This window comes from Hermetia illucens, chromosome 3 (assembly GCF_905115235.1).
Source record: "Hermetia illucens chromosome 3, iHerIll2.2.curated.20191125, whole genome shotgun sequence".
NCBI lineage: Eukaryota > Metazoa > Arthropoda > Insecta > Diptera > Stratiomyidae > Hermetia > Hermetia illucens.
Window position 1 is genome coordinate 141,738,206 of NC_051851.1, and position 20,181 is coordinate 141,758,386.

Below are 20,181 nucleotides of genomic sequence, written 5' to 3' on the forward strand. Positions count from 1 at the left end.
AAGAAGCTTTCGACTCCGTATGGCAATACGGACTAGTCTGTAAGCTCAGCAACATCCTTAATTTCCGCCCGTACCTTTGCAAGCTAATTTTTATTTTTCTAGATGGTCGGCAATCCAAAATTAAAGTTCAGCAACAATGGTCTCCTTTACACATCCACGAAGAACATAGTCTGCGGGTAAGCTCGTCTGAATTCATATTTGGACGAGCTTTACCGATACTTTACCAAGTGGAAATTACCCCTCAATCCTCAAAAGTGTCAAACGATTGTCTTTCGCGGGAATAGAATGTGGATGACTTTGAAAATGTCTTCTGCTGCCAAGAACCTGTCTCTCAATATCAATTCAACTCCCATTCCTACTGTTAAACAAGTTGTCTATCTAGGCATCACCATCACCTCCAACTTATCCAATATCCCTCAGGTTAACAAGGTACTAAACTGTGTAAACGGCGCATTCAAATTGCTATATTGATATGCCCTATACTTCGTTTAATAAACCCACTCAAATGAATTAGACCTTCAATCACTTTCGATTTCATCCTCTGGGTTGATATCTCCCCTAGACATATGGAGACCCTACGCCTTAAGAAAAGGCAAAATCTTCGACACTGTATACGGCATATGTAAAAAGGACGGTGGTACGAAGTACATATTAAACCAAATCCTCTATGATTCCTCCCATACGTCGAGCATCGATGTCGTGATAGCCATTCCTGGAAATTCATCCAAATTGTCAATCACATCGCACTCCACTAGTTTCCGAGTGTCTACAGATCGAGATCGATGAGGAATATTTCCTCCATAAGAACCAGTTGCCACAACTCCTTATTTCCTGTAACAGTGATAACCGACTGTTCGACATCGATTCACATTAGTCAAAATTGATTCCTTATTTTTAATAAAAGTGGGCCATGCACTGGCAGCAACTCCCAAAGTCTTTAGCTATCTCAGACTTACTTTTCCCTTCTTCTACCGCGCAAATTATATCTGCCTGCCCCGCTAAAGTTAGTTTTTTATATCTTGATCGTTTCGCCATGAGAACAAATGCACAACCCACGAATTTCTAAAATGAACTGAATATTGAAAGAAAAGATCCTGCGAGAGTTGTATACATTAAATGTAACTAACTAGATATAAATTGCAAGTTTCATCTGAGTTGTTTACTAGAGTCTAAATATGAAAGAGTAAACATTGACCTTGAAGGTGAGACAGCGTCTGATGAGTTGCCTCGTTCACTTTTTGGACCTATTCAATTTTTCGCATTCTGTGAGATCCTTTTCCTATGAAACCTTAACAAATCAAATTTATTCCTCCTTTTCCTTTTTTGTCACTTTCACGACATGTCATAAAATCAGTTGGGGCTCACTTTACCGATAGTGAAAACATAACCAAATCCATCATATCATTAAAAGCAAATTTAGATGTATCTTGCGATCATCAGAGCATCCTTGGGACTGCGCCTATTTTAAAAAACTGTGAGTGGTTGTAAGTTTTTTATATTTTTTTATTTTTAAATTATATAAAAGGAATGTTTCAACGCGATTATTATTGCCTGGCATCGTCAAAATTTGTGCAGCCAAACATTCTATATTGCAACAAAGAGTCGAAACGCAAATTAATTCTTCCATCAACGCTAAAATTATTCCAAATCACACAATTTTATTTATAACTATTCAACCTCAAGTTCATATCGACAATCATAACACTCAGTGAGTAAATAATTAGCTTATAATGCGAATTATTTGAGCAAATAGTTAAATATACATGTAGGATAGCTTGTTGGTCGATATTTGAATCTCACGTTTTCTCTTGGAATTATTCTAATTTCTACACTCGGCGACAATACTAGCGCAGTTATCTTGTTTTCAACAAAATGTCCATTTAAAATGAAAATCAAGCAGTCAAATTTCGATATTAAAGGCTTAATTTATTCCAAGGAGGAGAATCATTTGAAACATCTAAAATATTTTCGGGTTTGACCCTTTTCGGTATCAGAGCTTAGAGATCAACTATTGGACACTTTTATTAAACCATACACGCCAGGACAATTCAAAGAAGGCTGATCGACTTAAGTTTGAAATCTTAAAGTCCCTGTAAGAAAACCACTTTTACTGCAGGGTAGGTAGGTATCAGCGGCCGCGCCGAGGGACTTCAGAGGCAAACCATAGCATTCACGAAGGGAAGCAGCTCTCCCACCCTGCAGCTAGTGATCGCCCTGAGGTCCTTAAAGAATGGTTTACCTAGTGTCCGTAGTCTGGCTCTAGCTAGAACTGGGCAATTGCAAAGGAAATATCTGAGGGTTACCCTTCTTCTACACAACTTCGGCAATGCGAATAGTAGTTCTTCTGTATGTCGTTTTTTCGGCATTTTTTTTTATAATGAAAAAAAAGGCCAAAAGTTTATTTTTTAAATGCCGAATATTGAGTTTTTTCAGTGAGTTTTTGTCTCACTAAGAAAGAGGACAACTGGACCTCGGTATACCGGTATATGAGGAATAAAAAGCTCGCGAATAGTAGGGTATACCGACTCTAGCGGCATAGTCCCCTATCCGCCAGTGCCCCGTGCAGACCTCCAAAATCTTGTATGCATTTGAACACGTCTGGCACAAGAACTCTAACGCTCGGGTTTTGTTATAAGCGGGCCAAATCCTCCTTGACTTGGCACAGGTAGTGCGAATAGATTCCACCGTTGATAGTCGTCAGCGGGACAGAGACTGTACCCGCCGAAGGATTGCCAAGAGCAGAGCCCCCGTCTATCTAGCTCGTCAGCGCCTTCATTTTCCTCTATGTTCCTAGGACCGGAAACCTAGAGTAGGGTGACCTTGACCGTGCCGCCCAGACTGTTCAGCGCGTTTTGGCACTGCCCCCTCAGCCTGGGCGTCAATGGCTACTTGGCTGTTGGTCAGAATGGCTATATTACGCTTGAGCTCAGATCGTGCCCCAGCCATCCACAGGCTTCCAATATTTCCAGTATTTCCGCTTAAAATACACTGGCGAAACCTGGGAGACCGTACAACTCGGATAGACTATGTGTATCCGCTGCTTTTAATGCAGAAAATGCAATCTGCCAGGCGATAATGGGCTAAAAACCATAAATCTTGCACATTGCACTTTTTTTTCGGATGAGTGTAAAGCAAATTCGATTGGCATCGGTGGTAACCAGCCGTTTTTATGGCAGATGTACTCAAACAAACATTCACCATATGTCAAATCTGAGGTACTATAATTTATCAAGAGGTTGCAGTCATGTTGAAACTAATAGGTTCTGTGAATGCCGAAAAATACAAAAATCTTAATAGCGAAAGCAGTCATCAACAATTGTGGAACAATCAGCAGTGTGCGCAGATATATATATTATCTCAAAAAGATTCAGTGCCTTATCATCGAAAAAAGTGTGTGAGTTTCCTTTGATGGTTAGTTAAGCAGCAAACTCTTTTTTACTTGAGGAAAAACGGTTTTTCTCATTTCACCTAAAAAGAATTTAAGGATGAACTGGGAATGAAATTCTTACGGTGGCCTTTAAACAGCTCTGACTATTAACCGAAAAATTAAGCAAAAAGATTTCAGAATTAATAATCTGAAAAAAAGTTGCAAATGCAGTGCGGTAAAAAGATTTTATGAGAAGCTGCCTGCAGAATTCGAAATTACTAATGTCAAACAAGATTAAGGACATCTTGAAACACATACTATAAAAAAATAGCAACGACAGACAGAAAGCAGCTGAAATATCCAACTTCAGTTCTTGATAAAATTGCATTATAAAGTTAGTAAAATTTGGATAATTTGCTTTTTTTTTCTCACAAACGATTTTTTGGCAGATAGGCAAAAACGCAATAATTGAGTTAAGCCCGGCGAATTTTACCAAAACGAAACGTCCTGAGTTAAGCCAAAATTAACGACATATTAATTTTGGATTGAATGAGTAATGATCGCATGATAAATTTTGTGAGTGTGGTTGACGGCTGTGTCCGTTTTTGTAAAAAATGTCAAATTAAAATTATTAAATAAATATGAAGGTAAGACGTACAAATAAATTCAAAATTAATCATTACGATGCTTGTTATCATCGGTAGGCGCTAAATAGGAGAACAAAACCTTAACCTACAACATTGGCAAGGAAACTGAAGATACGCTGTGTAATAGTGAAACACATTCGCGGATTTCAAAAGAGTTTTTAACCTCTGTTGGCACAGTACGCCAAATCCGCCAAAAAAAGTCCGTTTTGGCTGTATAAAGTAAGACAAGCAAGCAATGTGGCACGAAAATGTGTCACGGTAAATGAAAACAAAAAAAGTTCAATTGAAATTTTTTTATTTAATTATTCAAAAAACAGTTTTTCTAGTTTGTTGCGCTACAATTCATTGGTATTAAAAACTGAAATCAAAATTAATACTTTTATAAACTAATTGAAAAATACACGTATAACTATATAACATGGAAATGTACTCTATGAGTCATTGATTCCTTGAGAAAGTTCAACATAGTAAGTCCTTAAGGCAAGCCCAACACCTTAAATCCGGGCGGAATTTTGATCTTCGCTTCACCTTCTCTTTATCGATTTTGAGAAAGCTTTCGACAGGGTGAACAGGGTCACTATTCTACGCAGGAGGGGCATTCCAAAGAAACTAATAGTTATTATCAGAACACAAAATCTCACGTGCTACATCTAGTTAAAATCTCAGAGGAATTTGTGATCCAAACCGGGGTCCACTAGGGCTGCGTTTTGTAACCGATATTATTTCTTACTATGGGTGACGTTCTTTATGCTGCCTTGTCCGAAGGACCTAGAGAAGTTCACTAGACTATGACATTTTTCCTGAAACACCTCGACTACGCTGATTACATATGTTTACTCTTCCACCGGCTCATGGACATTGGCCAAATTGCTCTGGATTTTGAAAGAGAGACAAGTAGAATTGGACTGAACATAGATACCAACAAAATTGGGGTTTTCAATCTGAAGGATCATCGCATTAATAGGCATAGCATCAAAAGCGTCGATCAATTTATATATCTAGGAACTTTCGCTGCCTTGTCTAAAATCTGAAAATGCAGTTTTCTCAACACTAAGATCAAGTTGAAACTGTTTTGTGCTAATGTTTTTTTCTATGTCGCTACAGTCACTTTTAGTAAGCGATTCGACTCGGTCTGGGGTAACGCACCCCCAGAATCATTAAAGAGCCACCACTGTTCTTCACTGCAGTTTGTCCATGGGATAGGTTTGAAAGTTACTTTGCTCAATGCCATATTCGCCCATCAGATTGAAACCGTTTTACTTTGGCCTCATCATAATTGAACCTCCCTCATTCACGGCCGTCCGATACAAACAGTGGTCTCATTTGACTATATAACCTCCTCCCAGTCATCTGCAGCCCAGTGTTTGTATTTTTGTCAACCGCAGTTTCTGGTACTGACGAGCACACGTCTTTATTCCACGCCAGAAACTCACAAATTTGATCACGCAAGAATTTTCCATACAATCCAAGGTCAATATACCGTTATTTCTTCCTAAACCCAGGAATATGTTGATAACACAAGTTCAAACATTAAGTAACAGAATTATAAAGTACGATTTGTAAATTTGTGCGCATTCAAGCCACAAGATTTAATAAAAAGCGTAAGTAATTCGAGGAATGTCCGGATGGCTCCACAGAGGGATTTGTACCAGATACCATTAGGCTCAGCTGCGAATGAGTACCTGAGTCAAATCAGGGTAATAATTTCGGGCGAGCGCAATGCTGACCCCATTGCCTCCTACAGTGTACTATATTGTACCGTCATGATCTTGAATGCACACACTTCGATCGATGTTTGTGAGTTATGTATTTTCAAACAGCAATGACTCATTTTAAGGTTTTGCGTAAAACGAAACCTTATTAAAATCGGTTTACTGTCTGTCAATCACACGTATTTTTCTCAGAAACGATTGTATCATTCACCTTAAATTTGGTGGGAACTGTGAGCTCCTAATCATACAGTGAGCCATATTGTTCTCTGTAGAACTTAGGAGGGGGCGGGGCAGATGATGAGGTTGCCGTACATGCATAACGGGGTGTACATTTTTTTTTTTCACCAAATACATAGGATAGCCACAAGTTCTGTCAGTCAAACAAATCTTTATTTCTCACGAAGTAATAAACCAAATCAATCGAAAAGTACACCACTAGAAAAGGCGAACGTAGAGCTTTCAAACGAAAAAAAAAATATTTAAAATGGCCGCCGGTAGCAACTTTACAGGCCCGAAGTCTGTGAGGCCATGCATCGATCGCTTCACGCATGGTATGGGGCGGCATTTCTCGAGCTGCACGAATGATGCTGGCCTTCAAACTCTCCAAATCGGTGTAAGTTCGATCACAGGCAGTCTCAAATCTCAGGCAGATTCAAATGTGGGCTGCGTGAGGCCCATTCATCCGCGGTTATGAAGTCAGAAACATGCACCGCTAACCATTGCTGAATTATCTTGGCTTTGTGAGCGGGGGCCGAGTCCTTCTGGAAGCACCACGTCTTGCCAGCGAATAAAGATTCAGCTCGACTACATCCTCTAACATCTTTTCGTACACGCCCGCATTGGTTTTGACGCCGGCCTCGCAGTTACTCCGTGATATGAGACACCCCACCATACCACGATAGAAGTCGGATGGTGACGACGTTGGACTCGCGGAGCATTTTCTTTGGCTAGAATTTGTCGCTATTTTTTACCAGAAGAGCCGCACACATGGCAGAAGAGCAGCACACCGAGTTCCTTCAATTTCGGCGTTAACTTATGGCTAACGCACTGCCGGTACGTACCGAGATCGAGATCTTTCGTAAAATACGACTCATACTTCGAGTTGAAACGCCCATTTACGCCGGCATTCGTTTCTGCTTGCGGAGGGGATTGCGACGAACACGCCCACGCACAGCATGCCCGACATTCGGGCGACGTACGGAGCGCGGGCGCCTCTCCCGCGGCCTGTCAACCACATCAGCTGTTTCGCGGTATTCCCACTTTGTTGCAACGCAATAATCGCGATTCTTTTTTCGTAATTACTGAACTTCATCGTGTTGTAGTTCACGCGCTACTGACCTTCGGAACCTTAAAATTTGACGGAAGTGGTGTATGGGTAGGTACTCTCCGTGCTGCCTAACATTTCTCGCTATACCCATCCACTGACAGAACTTATGGCTATACTATATATAGTCATATAAGGTATCAAATGGAAGATCCCGATTAGTACTTTTCAATGCTGTTCTGACATTTGCAATAGGGGGAAAGAGAGAGGGTTTGAAATTGGTCATTTCTTTCACAGACCCATCCTCAGAACCTACCCAACCGAAAAATCTGAAAAAAATCATGAAGGTAGTAGAATCAGGAATTGCAGTAATAACGGCTACAATATAAAGCCTACCAAGTTTGGTGGAAATCGCACTATTATTAACAAAGTTATAACAAGTCAAAGTTGTCACTTTAGTGTAAATTCTAAGGCTTTGAATGTCAGTATCACGCTGAAATGAATATTCTGACATAATAAATTGCATATACATGAGGTGCTAGGTGCAAATGGAACAAATATCTACCCAAATATTTTTATAAAAGAAATACACAAAACCTTTCACACCTGAAGTTTTCAGTTTGGATTGGCTTGTTGCACCATAAATGAATTAAGTAAACCGTAAACAACCTTGTAAAATCCCTGACTTTGAACTGGTTGGAAGTAGGGGAACCCAGCAGCTCAACTTAGTACATGCATAGGCTTCAGTAACATTGGATTTCAGATCATGAAAATAACCCGGAACTGGTATTAGAAAATAATTACAGAGATTAACTTGATTACTTAAATTCCTTCTCGTGACATAGTATTTTACATAACAAAACTCCCTGCTGAATCATGTTTATAAAGAATGATAGTATACATAGTATTTTATACATGAATCATACTCCACAAGCTCCAACATTCGCCAAATTTACACATTCCGGAGCAGATCTCACATAGCTTTCATCAATATAATTATATTCTGCACAAAAAAAAGATCATGCATAATGCTCGAAATTAGGTGGAAGAATTTTAATTCGCTAAATTAATCTTTATCCATCCAAACTTTGAACTTTGCGTAGAAAGAAACTACAAACTACCAATGAGAAAATATCTCTTAGCATTTAGATATCTGTGGATACTATAGATATTGTGAAGCGAAATCCTATATTCAGTGTTCATTACATATGTATGTGTGTTACATGTGATAGACATACATTCCTATAAATAATACAAAAGCATACCCGAGATGAAAAAGATGATGATGCTCATAAACGCAATTAGTTATTTGAAAATATTGCCCGTGGGCTGTGTACGTTATTCATGCATCGCATCGATTCAGTTCAGCAAGTACAATGACCTACATACATAACAATTTCATTTGATTTTTTTTATTCCTAACATTTTGAAATAGAGAAATTTTCTTTTATCAGATACATGTACATCTTAACAAATTATTAGTAGCTTGTTGCGATTTGTTGCGAGGTCTTTAAATATTACTTGTTAGGACTTACATAACGTTTGAAGTAATTTATGTTGTTTATCATGGGAAGGAAGAATGTGGCAAAATCTTTCTGCACGTGGCTTTCCGTCAATATCTTTTTAGAAAATATGTTGTAGGCATTTTGAGGTAGATTCACTTGAAAAGAGTTTTCTGTAATTTGCTCACGTCAAAGACTATTAATAAAGCACTACTTATATGGATACGCATAATTCGGCTCTAAACGCGTCCCTGGAAAAATTACTGAAAACTCATTCCATTTCATAATAATATTGTAGAAGAATATCCTTTTTTTCTCATTTCAGGAAGAACAAACACTCACGAAGTTAAAAGTGTTTTACTCTCGACTTAAATCTATATCGTATTTCTCATATACTTTCTGTAGATTAAATGCGTCTGAGAGAAAACAATACCAAAATACAACAGGATTTTTCCGTAATGCTTTCTTTTGCCACTAAAATGCTACTTCTCCAAATCCAAGAAGTACGTGATGAACGGAGAGCAGAAATGTAATACAGCAGTTCGATGTACTTTTGTACATTTGGCTTTTAGTTTTCCAAATAGAAATTGAGGAAATAGTATCTGTAGAGTCTCTTGGATTTTAAAGTGGTCTCAATGTACTTCAGAATTCATTCTTTTAAGTGGTGTTCAGTTAGTATGGAATGTCTCTGCATTCTAGTTGCTATTCTAGTTAATGCATATTCTATACAAGATACTATTAAGCTTCTTTGGCCTGGAAGAAAAGTGGGAAGTCCTTGTTGATATAAAAAGGACCAGCATTAAATAATACCAAGTGGGGAAACCGGAAGCTTGACGCTTCAGGTATAAAAGGTTTTGTGTTTCCTTATGTGACAAGCATAACGCTGGCTCGAGATATTTGAATTGCTCAGTGCTGTCAACTTCAATAACTTGCTCAGAACTGAGCAAATTAAATATCTCGGGTCAATGTTATGGCTAATGGAGAACTACATTTTGAAATTGCTTCACGCATTAATGCGACCTGGACGAAGCGGTGATCCACAACTGGTGTTCTTTATGAACGACGTATTAGCGCGCGTCGCAAATATAAAATTTTCCGCAATGTCGTCCGTCTGCCCCTCTCTATATTTCTGAGTGTTGGCCGACTATAAAAGACAATGAAAGGCGTCTTGCGGTAAAGGAGACGAAGATGTTGCGTTGCACTGGAAGCGTGACACGTTTTGATCAGGTCCGAAATGGGGATATCCGCGATCGATATGGGGTTGCATCGTTGGAAAACTGCAAGTGAGGCGTTTTCGATGGTATGGTCACGTAATTTGCGCTAACGAGAATTCACTCGCCAATATTGGTCTGAACATCGAGTCAACAGTAAGCGACCAAAAGGCCGCCGAAACAACCGTGGCTTGATACGCTGGATGGGGATTTAAAAGCCCCACGGTTACATCCAGATGAGGCGTTTCATAGAATAAAATGGCGAAACCGATCACGACGAGCCGACCTCGCTTGTGAATGGGACAAATGCTGACGAAGAAGATGTGAGGAGCGACGAGTGCATGACAGCTCTGTGTCACGTAGTTAAAAATTCTTCGGGATGTCTTAAGGGCTGCCTACAGGAAGGGATTCTCTTTCCACTGTTATGGCTCTTGGTAATGGATACCCTGCGTCATAATTACTGGCAAGTTTTCGGGCACAGTATGTGACCGCTTGAATGCAATTCTGCATGAAATCCACAGTTGGTGCCTCCGCAATGGACTCATGGTGAACGTCAGGGGGGGCAACTATACGCTACCCACCTTAGCATGGACGGAAATCCAGCTGGCACAAACAGTCAAGTACTTAGGAGTACATTGCGACTCCAAGTTAACGTGGAAGCACCATATCCACGAACAATATCAGAAATTCTGCAGATTGCTCTGGTGCTGTATGCATGCGATAGGGGGTCCTGGGGACTTTCACCAAAACGGATATACTGGATGTATCCATCCATAATAAATACCATTTTGATGTATGCATGCATCATCTGGCGGCCAAGACTGAACTTTGCTAACAGCAGGAAACTGCTAACGCAGATTCAGAGACTTGGTTGCCTAAGTATTACTGGAGCAGTGAGTACTACGCCGACTGCGGCACTTGAAGCTATCCTAAATTTAACCCCCATTCACTTGGAGGTGAAACGGAAAGCAGCCAATAACGCATATACGCTCGATACCATTGAGGCGTGGAATCCCAAGGTCATGCGTCTATATAGAAATTCATTGACAAACATCCGGTAACTCTGATGCCGACCGATCATATAGTTTCCAGATTCGTCTTTGAAAAGACGTATACTGTCGTAATCACCGAAAGAGAAGAATAGTCGACAAATGGCCATGAATCTTTTCAGATTACAGACTTAATAATCTTCACCGACGGATCAGTCATGAAGGGTGGATCGGGCCCAGGGGTGTTTCAATTATAGAACTGGCCCGACTCCTCGGAAAAATGACGACCATATTCCAGGCGGAGATATATACCATTTCATTGGCAGCAGAAGAATGTCTGCGACAAAAATGAGGGGGTCGCACCATTCCAATCTGTTCCGACACACGAGCAGCATTATCAAACCCTAAATGGCAACGACATATCAAGCCAGTTGGTGTGGAGTTGTTATCAGGTGCTGCTGAAACTTGGCCGACTGAACGAAACATTCCTGATGTGGGTGCCGGGGCACTCTAACATCGCTGATAATGAGGAGGCTGACAGACTGGCTCGCCGAGGGTCTGGATCCACAATGGTGGCGCCAGAACCAGCTCTTGGAATCCGACCATCTATTGTCAAGTCTACTCTGAAGGGTGAAATTACAAGGATTCACGCAGCCAAGTGGAGAAATTTGGACTCTTGCCAGCAGGCGAAAATCCTGGTGAAAGAGTCTAGAGTCACTAGAGCGGCATTTTTGTTGCCCTTTAAGAAGGAGGACACTGCTTCTTAAACTACCATATGGAAAAGATTTGGGTAGTGGTTTCGGCTATGTGCAGACAATGTGAGGAGGAGACAGCCCTGCACTTTTTATGCAGCTGCCCGGCCTCCTCAGATCTCAGACGAAGACACCTTGGCAAGGTTTTCTTCATTCATGAATCTGCACACTCTCTGTTTCTAGAGAATGTTCTCAGATTCGCTAAAGCCTGCGAACACCGTAGGCGGAAAGCCATTGAATAGGCGATTTACGGGAATAGTACAATGGGCCTAACATAGTGCTCGGAGCTGCGGCTCCCCCCAGTAAACTAAACTAACTTATTCCCTGCAGGTGTTAAACCTACAGTGGCGAAACAGACTGAACTCCAGATCAAACCATCTCGCATAGTAAGGCTTGAAAACGCTAAAAGCAACCTGAAAATCGTTCGATCCGATTCCATTCCATTCGGGTCAAGCTTACGACGAGAAGAATTCGAAATCAAGATTGCTTTCAAAGGTCATTGTGCGGTGGATATTACCTAAAAACTATCCTCGAAAAGGAGCTAGCCTAGCGAATAGCATAGAACTATTCACTTAAGCAAACATTAGTAGGTCATACAATAAGCCAACAGGCTTCAGTATGAGGTCACACAACCCGATCCCATTGGAAGATGCTAACTTTATTTAAAAGGGGAAGAATTAAGAAATAAAAATGTTATTTTTAACAAGAAATTTAATCTATGCAAAGGGTTACTTGTGAAAAATTTCATTTAGAAAAGATGACTGACGGTTTCATCAGACGCTGCCTCACTTCTGTCCTGGGATTTCACCTGCATATACGAGTATTTCGAACTCAAGTTGTGTTTGAGATTATGCATAAAGGAGCGATTACCATCTGTAGCATTTTTCGGTCATGCTGTTACTAGGGCAGAGGTAAGGCAGCGTCTGATGAGTTACCTCTGCCATAGACGAAAGTTTTAGTTATTCTTTTGAAAGTGTGGATATTTAGCTCAAAAAGAGAGGTCCGTGAACCACAAATGTGGAAGGAAGTTTCTTCCCAATTGGTCCGGTCCAACATCAACTAGATGCGGATTTAGGACTCCCTCAATCCTCAAACAGAAATAATTTCATTTATTATTGAGCACATTCAGATAGCGAGATCTAATCTATAAACCACTGGTAATCAACTGAATTGAGCTATTTCAGTGGGTTTTTTGCCTTATTCCGGGAAAATCCCTATAACTTTATAGGTACATATTTAAACTTTAAGTAAATCCCTTCAGGCTATTCGGAAATATGGACTATTTACAAATAAGATGTTTTCAATTTCAATCACATTATTCCATATACTATTCTTTTGCGTCGGAGCTCATTCGAAGCAATCCTTCATTTTCCCTAGGGAGTTTAGATAAGTTCCTATACTGTACATTTATAATTAACTAATTTCAGATTAATTAAAATTATCAAATTTTGCGACTAACGCATCTCCGCCTGACTTATCAACATTAGGAACAAATTCATATATAGTCTTAAAAACAGCAATCATTTGACACCAATTTTTATGTACTATTGATAACACATTAATCAGTGGGTTATCATGAATATTTTCTATCTTCTCTACCTTCTCTAAACTATCTAAATCCAATATCAACCTTCCTATTTAATGCAATATTTTTATCTATTTCCAATCATTATTTCAAATTTTCTGCTCATTATTTCCAAACTATACTTCTACATTATTTTATGTTCGCTCTTTTTTCGTTTCATTTTCAGAATGGATGTAAGCAATCACACGCAAAGCACGCCAAGTCGAAGTAATAGTCGAACTAGTTCGAACTCGGAAATAGACAAGGAATTGGCTGATTTAGAAATAACAGGCACAAAAAATGGCAATAATGTAACAAAAAGACGTATATCAAGTAGTCGAACGCCCACAAGGAAAGCAAAAAGGATACGTTTTTATCGCAATGGTGATCGATTCTATCCGGGCATCACGATACCTGTATCGAATGAACGTTATAGGTAACTTTCTGTTTATACAATGAAGTATACTATAAAGTAAATAGTGCGATAGGCACCTGATTGCCAATTTATCTGTAAATAATTCCGAAATTGTGTGTTTTCATCTGTGATATAGCATTGAAACATAAGATACACAAAACTTTCATAAAAAGTGGTGATAATGGGGGAAAATACTACCGAATTTCCATTTTTCTGTACAAAACAAATAAAATGTCTGAAACGGGGAAAATGTCAACGTGTAAATTTCATATATTTTCTCATCAACAGATCATTCGATAGTTTAGCAGAGGATCTAACAAGACTTTTAGAAGAAAGTGTGAAAATTCCTGGCGCTGTGCGAAATATTTATACGCTTAGTGGTAAAAAGGTTTGGTATCGTCCATAAGACCGATCTTAAAGCCGTACGGAAGCATTAGTAATGACTCTCTTAATCTCATAATTTTCAGGTCTCTAATCTAGAAGAGCTAGAAGATGGACAAAATTACGTATGCTCTTGTAATAATGAAAACTTCAAAAAGATTGAATACAACGTTCAACAGACAAACAATTCGAATAAATCAAATAATCGATTATCACGAGTATTTCGCCCGCAATCACCACTCAAAAATGGTACAAATGGAAGTCCAACTTTAAGGTTAAGTGAGCGTGATAGCGTGGTGCATCCACGAATTGTAACGTTGATCCGTAATGGTACTAAACCTAGAAAGGTAGGAACAGCTTAAAAGATTTGCAGTAAAATTAATAAAAGGTCTAAAACAACCATGCTCTCGTTATAGGTTATGCGTTTGTTGCTTAACAAAAGGAATAGTCCCAGTTATGAGCATGTATTGCAAGCAATAACACAATGCGTAAAGCTCGATACAGGCTGTGTACGTAAAGTCTTCACTCTAAACGGCACTCCATGTCTTCAGTTGGCCGATTTCTTTGGCCAGGATGATGTTTTCTTTGCATACGGTACAGAACGTGTCGGCGCTGATGATTTTAGACTAGAATTAGAAGAAAGCAAAGTGATAAAACAGACACGAAAAACATTACGAAATGGTGCACCATATACAGGACCTAAACCAAAAATGCCCGTTAAAAACAAAAATGTACATAATGTTACTTATGAATGCGTAGAGGAAACACTTAATGAGACTGGAATCCAAACGCAAGATCTTCCCAATGTCATACGTGAACGATACTCTCTTGGGCAGATTATTGGCGAGGGAAACTTTGCAATTGTGTTAAATGTTAGAGATAAGAAGACAAATGATATGTACGCATTAAAAATTATCGATAAGTCTAATTGTAAAGGCAAAGAACATTACATTGATGCTGAGGTTAGGGTCATGAAGAAGCTGAAACATCCGCATATTATATCATTAATATTGGATGTTGATCAGCAAAATAATATGTACTTGGTCCTCGAGTACGTCAGTGGTAAGAACTAGCGAATATGTCCCCTCTATTCCTTTCCAATCTTTTGTTCTTCATTTTAAAGGTGGCGATTTATTTGACGCGATTACACGTGTAACAAGATTCTCAGAAGATCAATCTAGGATAATGATCAAGCATCTAGCCTCTGCCATGGCTTACTTACATTCCATGAGTATTGTGCATCGAGATATTAAGCCTGAAAATTTGCTTGTAAGATATTGTCGTTTTATTAAATTGATCTCTCTTTCAACTGATGTTGCTTCTTTTTTCTCTTTCTAAGGTGGAGCTTGATGAGAAAGGAAATGTTGTCATGCTAAAGCTTGCCGATTTTGGATTAGCATGTGAAGTAACCGAACCATTGTTGGCAGTCTGTGGTACCCCAACATATGTTGCTCCCGAAATTTTATGGGAGACAGGCTATGGATTGAAGGTATGTACTTTTTCTATCATATACACATAGCAATTCTTACGCGATCCATACGCAGTACACGATGGGTGATCAGAAAGGAGCCGTGTGGGAATGAAATCACAATTTTCTGATTTTTTTAATTTTTTCGGGCAATGCAGTTCTTTTAATGTCCCTACAAGTTTTCTAAATTATAGAAAAATATATTTTCTTAAACTCCTTCCAAAATATTGGGTTGGGGAAAAAGAAATGTCGTATTTTGTCAACAGACGGCGACACTTAAAAATATCTTGTGTTGTACTTACCGCATCGGGTCATACTATCCGGCGATTTGAAGACGACAATCTGTGCTACAAGTGTCTCTTTGACAGTGTTGTGATCGTACGTTTCAGTCTCAAGTTATAGCGCGTCAAAGATGGAGTCCACCAAGTAAGAAATTCGTCATATTTTACCTTTTTACTACCTGAGAGGTAAAAATGCAACCAAGGCGGCCGAAAGAAATTGTGAAGTTTATGGGTCCGATATTGTAACGATTCGCACCGCACAGCGTTGGTTCGATCGATTTCGTTTTTTTGTAGTGGATCTCGAAGATACACCCCGTACTGGTAGGCAAATCGTCGTAAAAACCGATAAAATCGTCGAAATCATCCAAGTAGATCGGCATGTGAACATTCGTCCGATTGGCCAGGAACTGGGTATAGACCATAAAACCGTTTGGAACCATTTGCAGAAGGTTGGATTCCAAAAAGCTGGATGTTTAGGTGCAACACGAGTTGACGCACAAAAATCTCTCGGAACGGAACCGGTTTTATAAGGGGTGATAATGAAGTTGCCTTTTAAATGGCAACATGTTTGCGAACAAAACGGCGCATATTTGACTTAAATCGGATAATTCTAAGTATGTTAAATAAAGCGTCAAATTTCGATCACAAATACGACATTTCTTTTTCCCCAACCCTATATTTTATATGCCATAATTACATGATGAACGAGCTTGAGTCAAACAGATACTGTAACTATCACAATATTCTTTTAATTGAGTAATTCGCGTATTGTGTACCGTGATCAATTACGGCTTCCATGTTGACTTTCACTCGGGCCCTTACACCGATTTCTTGAGTAATCATGAACATCTTTCCCATTAATAGCGCACTGCCACTACAAATTGCATGAACCAAGGTTTCACAGATGATGCAAATATCTATCGACACTTATCGTACTTAATGGGTGCTACATACATATGAACGTTTGTGCAGTTATTTAAAAGGTGGCAACTCTCTTAGTGACTTAGAATATGGACTTATCAATGATTTTTGTTGTCTATTTAGAACCTTATTCATTGACAGCGTATAGAAACCTAATCGCAAATACAACAGCAAAGAGCATAAACGATTGTGGAATCTGTCGAAATGCCACGTCATCTAATATTCTATGATCATAATACTGCTAGTTGAGTATTATATTGGAACTTGCAATCTATGCAGATTTTTGGACTAATTGGCCGGCTCATCGCAGCCTATTGAATCTGATTTTATAAATGAATGGCCGTATAATTACGACAACGCCCTTAAATTTCGTCGTTACATATACGAGGGAGGACCCAAAAAACGGGAATTTCGTCATAACTTCTTTATTTCTCAATATCTCAATATTTTTACACCAAATTTTGATCACCTTCAAAGTATTCACCTTTGACTACAACACACTTCTCCAAACGATTCTTCCATTGTTCAAAACATTTTTTAAATTCACTCATCGGGATGTCCTTTAAGCCTTCCAGCGATTTTTGTGTCCCCTCCTCCACAGTGGCAAAACGCTTTCCTTTCATATTTCTTTTGAGTCTGGGACCAAAAAGAAGTCACAGGGGACTAGATCCGGTGAGTATGGGCGGTAGACAATCGGTGTCATGACGTTATTGGTCAAAAATTGCTTCACGGAACGAGCAGTGTGGACCGGCGCGTTGTCATGATGGAAGAACCAGTCGCCTGTGCGCCAAAGATTTGCCCTTTTCTTCCGGATACTCTCCCTCAATTTTTTCAAAACCTCCAAGTAGAACTTCTGGTTGACAGTTCGACTCGGGGGATCGAACTCCGTGTGCACAACACCTCTGCAATCGAAGAAACAAATGAGCATTGTCTTGATGAGCTGTCTTCCACTGGCTTGATTGCTACTTTGTTTCGGGATCGTATTCATAGCACCTCAATTCATAATCAGTAATCACCTTGAAAAAAAATTCAGGGTCCTCTTCGAGACATGCCTGAAGTCGACGCTCCCTTTGCTCGAGAGAAGGCGCGGGACGAACCTGGCTGCAACCCTTCTCATCTTCATCTTCGGATAAAATGAAATTGAACTCCATGACATTCCCGACAGCTCACAGAGTTGATCAATAGTTCGGCGACCGTCTTCACGAACGAGGGCATTGGTTTTGTCGACGTTTTCATCAGTTCTTGACGTTGAGGGGGGTCCTGAACGAACTTGGTCTTCAATAGATATTTCCCAATTTTTAAAAGGTGAAAACCAATCGTAAATTCTGGTTTCACTTAAGGCAGCACCCCCATAAGCAGTCTTAAGAATTACAATAGTTTTCGCGGCCGACTTCCCCAACAGGAAACAAAATTTCACAGCCGCGCCTTGTTCTCGACAATCTGCCATTACGTTTTCGCCGAAATGTAAAAAAAGTTGTTTTACTAGAAAAATCTCACAGGCGAACCGATGCACTCACAGCGACACAACTTCGCACACTGACGCAGGTGGCATAACACTAACGGACATGTGATCAAATAATAAGTTCACCCACTCTCCCTCCCCACCACAGCGTAATTCCCGGAACTTATGGGTCCCCCCTCATACAATTGTCATAATCGTCTATCTTCATTACGGCGCGCAGATTCACCGCAAGATCTTTCTTTCGAACGTGAGTTAGAGCTCGAAATTTTGTTTGCTTCTGCTCCGAGTTTCTGAAAAACACACGAGAACTGACGAAATTTTGGTCTTGTACGAAAGATCTTTATCTAATTGAGAGACATCTTGAGCGGAAAGATTTTTATAGACAAAAACAGCCTTTGTTGATTACCAATAGCCATGTGGTTCGATATTGATCGTAGTAATGCATGATCACGGTTAAAATGTCTCTAACATGGCCGGCAGAGACAATTAACGTGTTTATCGTGCATTGCCTTCTACTTCCATTCATTGATTCGCTTTTCGTCTGACTTCACCCCACTCAGAAGATTGATACAGATTTAAGTCATCCGACTAGGTGTGCGGGATTCTGTTAAAAGCCTCGTCGTAATCGATATTGCAACTAATAGATTTCTTTGGCCTCTGGTTTCCTTGTCTACAGCCACCAGGTCGATTATGAATTGCCTTTTGCAACCCCTTAATCCAGCTCGGCAAACATTCTGCTCCTTGGACAGATGTACTTTGACCTTTCAACTAATAATGGACGTTATGAATTTGTAGAGGTTTGTAGGCTGATAAGCAAGTAATCGGTCTTATGTCCCTCTAAAAACAAGTTAGGTAATTCACACATTAAGGAAGGGTAGAAATTAATGATCTATGCGCCAACCAAGCGAACTTTTTATACCAAAAATTCTGCATCCGATGCAGAGTCAAACTTCCTGTTCGGTAACATTCGCAAAATTCATGCCCTGGGATAGTGTGTGCCTTCGGGAGTAATCCACTCTGCATGCTCAACGTGACTCATAGTTGCTGGAGATACATGGAATCTGGGAATACTTGGTCTATGCAAAGGATTCGTTTCCGCGAATTCTATACATGCTCTTTGAAATTCATCCCGAGTTTCAGCAGAGATTTAAACCAGACAATGAAGAATGGTGCTTCGACGAGCACTAAAACGGTTGCCCCCAGTGTGGCGTGATGTTGTTGATGTCGCCACCTCTACCCCGTAGATTCTTGGTTACCAGTTTCCACGAAGACCTCAAGCTGAACACGCTCCCTGCTGGCGGCTGGGATTGTGCCGCTTAGAGTAATAAAACGGTACCGGACGACCCGTACGCGAATTGCGAGAAACGCTCGACGAATCTCTGGTACAAGAAAGGACGGCATGACATTGTACTTGTTCCGGAACCGAATGATTCCCTTAGTTCGCTTCATCCGCTGCTTACTCAAACCTGTTGTTAACGGTTGCAATGATGGGAAAATGATGTAATTTCTTTGAAGCTATATTGTCCTATTTGTGATTGATCAGTATGTATAGTCGCTTTTCTTGAACGATCACCATCGATTTGGACTTGGCTTGCGTTTGATATGGAGTCCGAGATTTCGTGCAACCTGGTTCCTCCCAACTCGAACGGACTTATGAAGATGGTATCCGTCATGCTCACTTTCGAGTATCGGTTCACTTTTTCCAATGCACTGTTAAACAGGACACACGATAGTGCATCTCCCTGTCACAATCCATTGGGAATGCTGAATGTTGCCCACACGGCTGCTTTGTTCTCCCAATGGCCGTGTAAGATTACTGGTTATCATACAATAGGCGGCTTTGAAATTTTTTCCATCCATTTTTGCCTACTCAATTTCTGATTTTCCCGTAGGCCAGTAATGCTCTGAGGGTGTGAAGCTGTCCTATCAAGTAGAATATTGCATGAGAAAATGCGCATATTGTTTTTTTTCGTTATTAAGATCAAGTCCGTCAGTAAAATTTCACTTTAACTCTGAATTTTATAGATATGTCGGTTGGCTCCATGCCACCCATAGAAATATGTGACACTCTCTTTACTTATTTCATTCGGGTCGATCTAATGACCGTTCTCATTCCATTATTATCAACGTAAAAAGGAATTCCACGCATCCCAGTTTCGCGCGGAGGTGCATCAATTCGATATCCCGAAAAGCTGTCTAGCGTCCTTGTCTATGCGGTCGCTCCATCTAAGGCAGAGTCTGAATT

The 20,181-nt window shown here is 40.0% G+C and overlaps 1 protein-coding gene across 1 annotated transcript in view; it reads left to right on the plus strand.

The window, feature by feature from the left end:
* Positions 1-20,181, plus strand: part of LOC119651278 (serine/threonine-protein kinase GL21140) — a 118,900-nt gene that overhangs the window by 95,180 nt on the left and 3,539 nt on the right. Inside the window, exons 2-7 of the mRNA XM_038054782.1 lie at positions 13,196-13,444; positions 13,712-13,811; positions 13,891-14,151; positions 14,221-14,866; positions 14,928-15,073; positions 15,144-15,293. Coding sequence (XP_037910710.1) covers positions 13,196-13,444; positions 13,712-13,811; positions 13,891-14,151; positions 14,221-14,866; positions 14,928-15,073; positions 15,144-15,293 — 1,552 coding nt within the window. The remainder of the gene's footprint in view (positions 1-13,195; positions 13,445-13,711; positions 13,812-13,890; positions 14,152-14,220; positions 14,867-14,927; positions 15,074-15,143; positions 15,294-20,181) is intronic.